This window comes from Cariama cristata, unplaced genomic scaffold (genome assembly GCF_000690535.1).
Source record: "Cariama cristata isolate BGI_N322 unplaced genomic scaffold, ASM69053v1 scaffold18431, whole genome shotgun sequence".
Classification (NCBI taxonomy): domain Eukaryota; kingdom Metazoa; phylum Chordata; class Aves; order Cariamiformes; family Cariamidae; genus Cariama; species Cariama cristata.
In genome coordinates this window covers 898-1,611 of record NW_009600022.1, presented here as the reverse complement: position 1 = coordinate 1,611, position 714 = coordinate 898, and the positions used below count along the sequence as shown (strand labels likewise).

Here is a 714-nt window from a genome sequence, read left to right as displayed (position 1 = left end):
GATGGGTTTCGTGAAGGTCTTCGCCTAAAGGTGCCAGAGGGTTACGTGGGTCGGAGTGGTATTTTGCTAATAGCGCTGGTCTGCCGTGAAATCCTGCAAAAATCAACATAAACCAAACCAAAAAACCCACCCCTTGCTTCTAGTTATTGCTGTAAATCCCATTTCTGTTTTCATTTACTTCTGTAAAGGAAAACTCCTTGTGCTTTTGGCTGTGGGTGAGCACTTAAAAAGTGTGATCGATGTGGCAAAACCTGATGGGAATTAAAAGAAACCCATAGACTTTTGTACCTATCTACCTACAATCACACACACACACAAAATAAATCCAAGTAACAATTTCAAATACAACCTCAAAACCCCAATACATCTGTAATAGAAAGTATATAATATTTTATATTGTACTGGGGCGGGGACACACGGGGAGGCGGCGTGCTTGTGTTTGGGTGCTGGTGCCACGCCGGTGCCCTTGTCTGTGTTGCAGCACCTACGGGGAGCTGACAAACTGCACGGCGCTGATCGCCGAGAGGCTCGACTGCTACTGGCCCAACCGGCTAGTGGATGAGTTCTTCGTGGCCGTCCACAAGCAGTACTTCAGGAACTGCTCGCCCTCCGGCCGGGCGCTGCACGACCCTCCCAACGGCATCCTCTGCCCCTTCATCGTGCTGCCCGTCCTCGTCACCCTGCTGATGACCGCGCTGGTGGTGTGGAGGAGCA

The 714-nt window shown here is 50.4% G+C and overlaps 1 protein-coding gene across 1 annotated transcript in view; it reads left to right on the top strand.

Moving 5' to 3' along the window:
- RAMP1 (receptor (G protein-coupled) activity modifying protein 1) overlaps positions 1–711 on the top strand; it is a gene marked incomplete at its 3' end in the record, with an annotated part of 19,570 nt that extends 18,859 nt beyond the window's left edge. The window contains exon 4 of the mRNA XM_009709898.1: positions 482–711. Within this exon, the coding sequence (XP_009708200.1) occupies positions 482–711 (230 nt within the window). The remainder of the gene's footprint in view (positions 1–481) is intronic.
- Between the last annotated feature and the right edge of the window lie 3 nt (positions 712–714).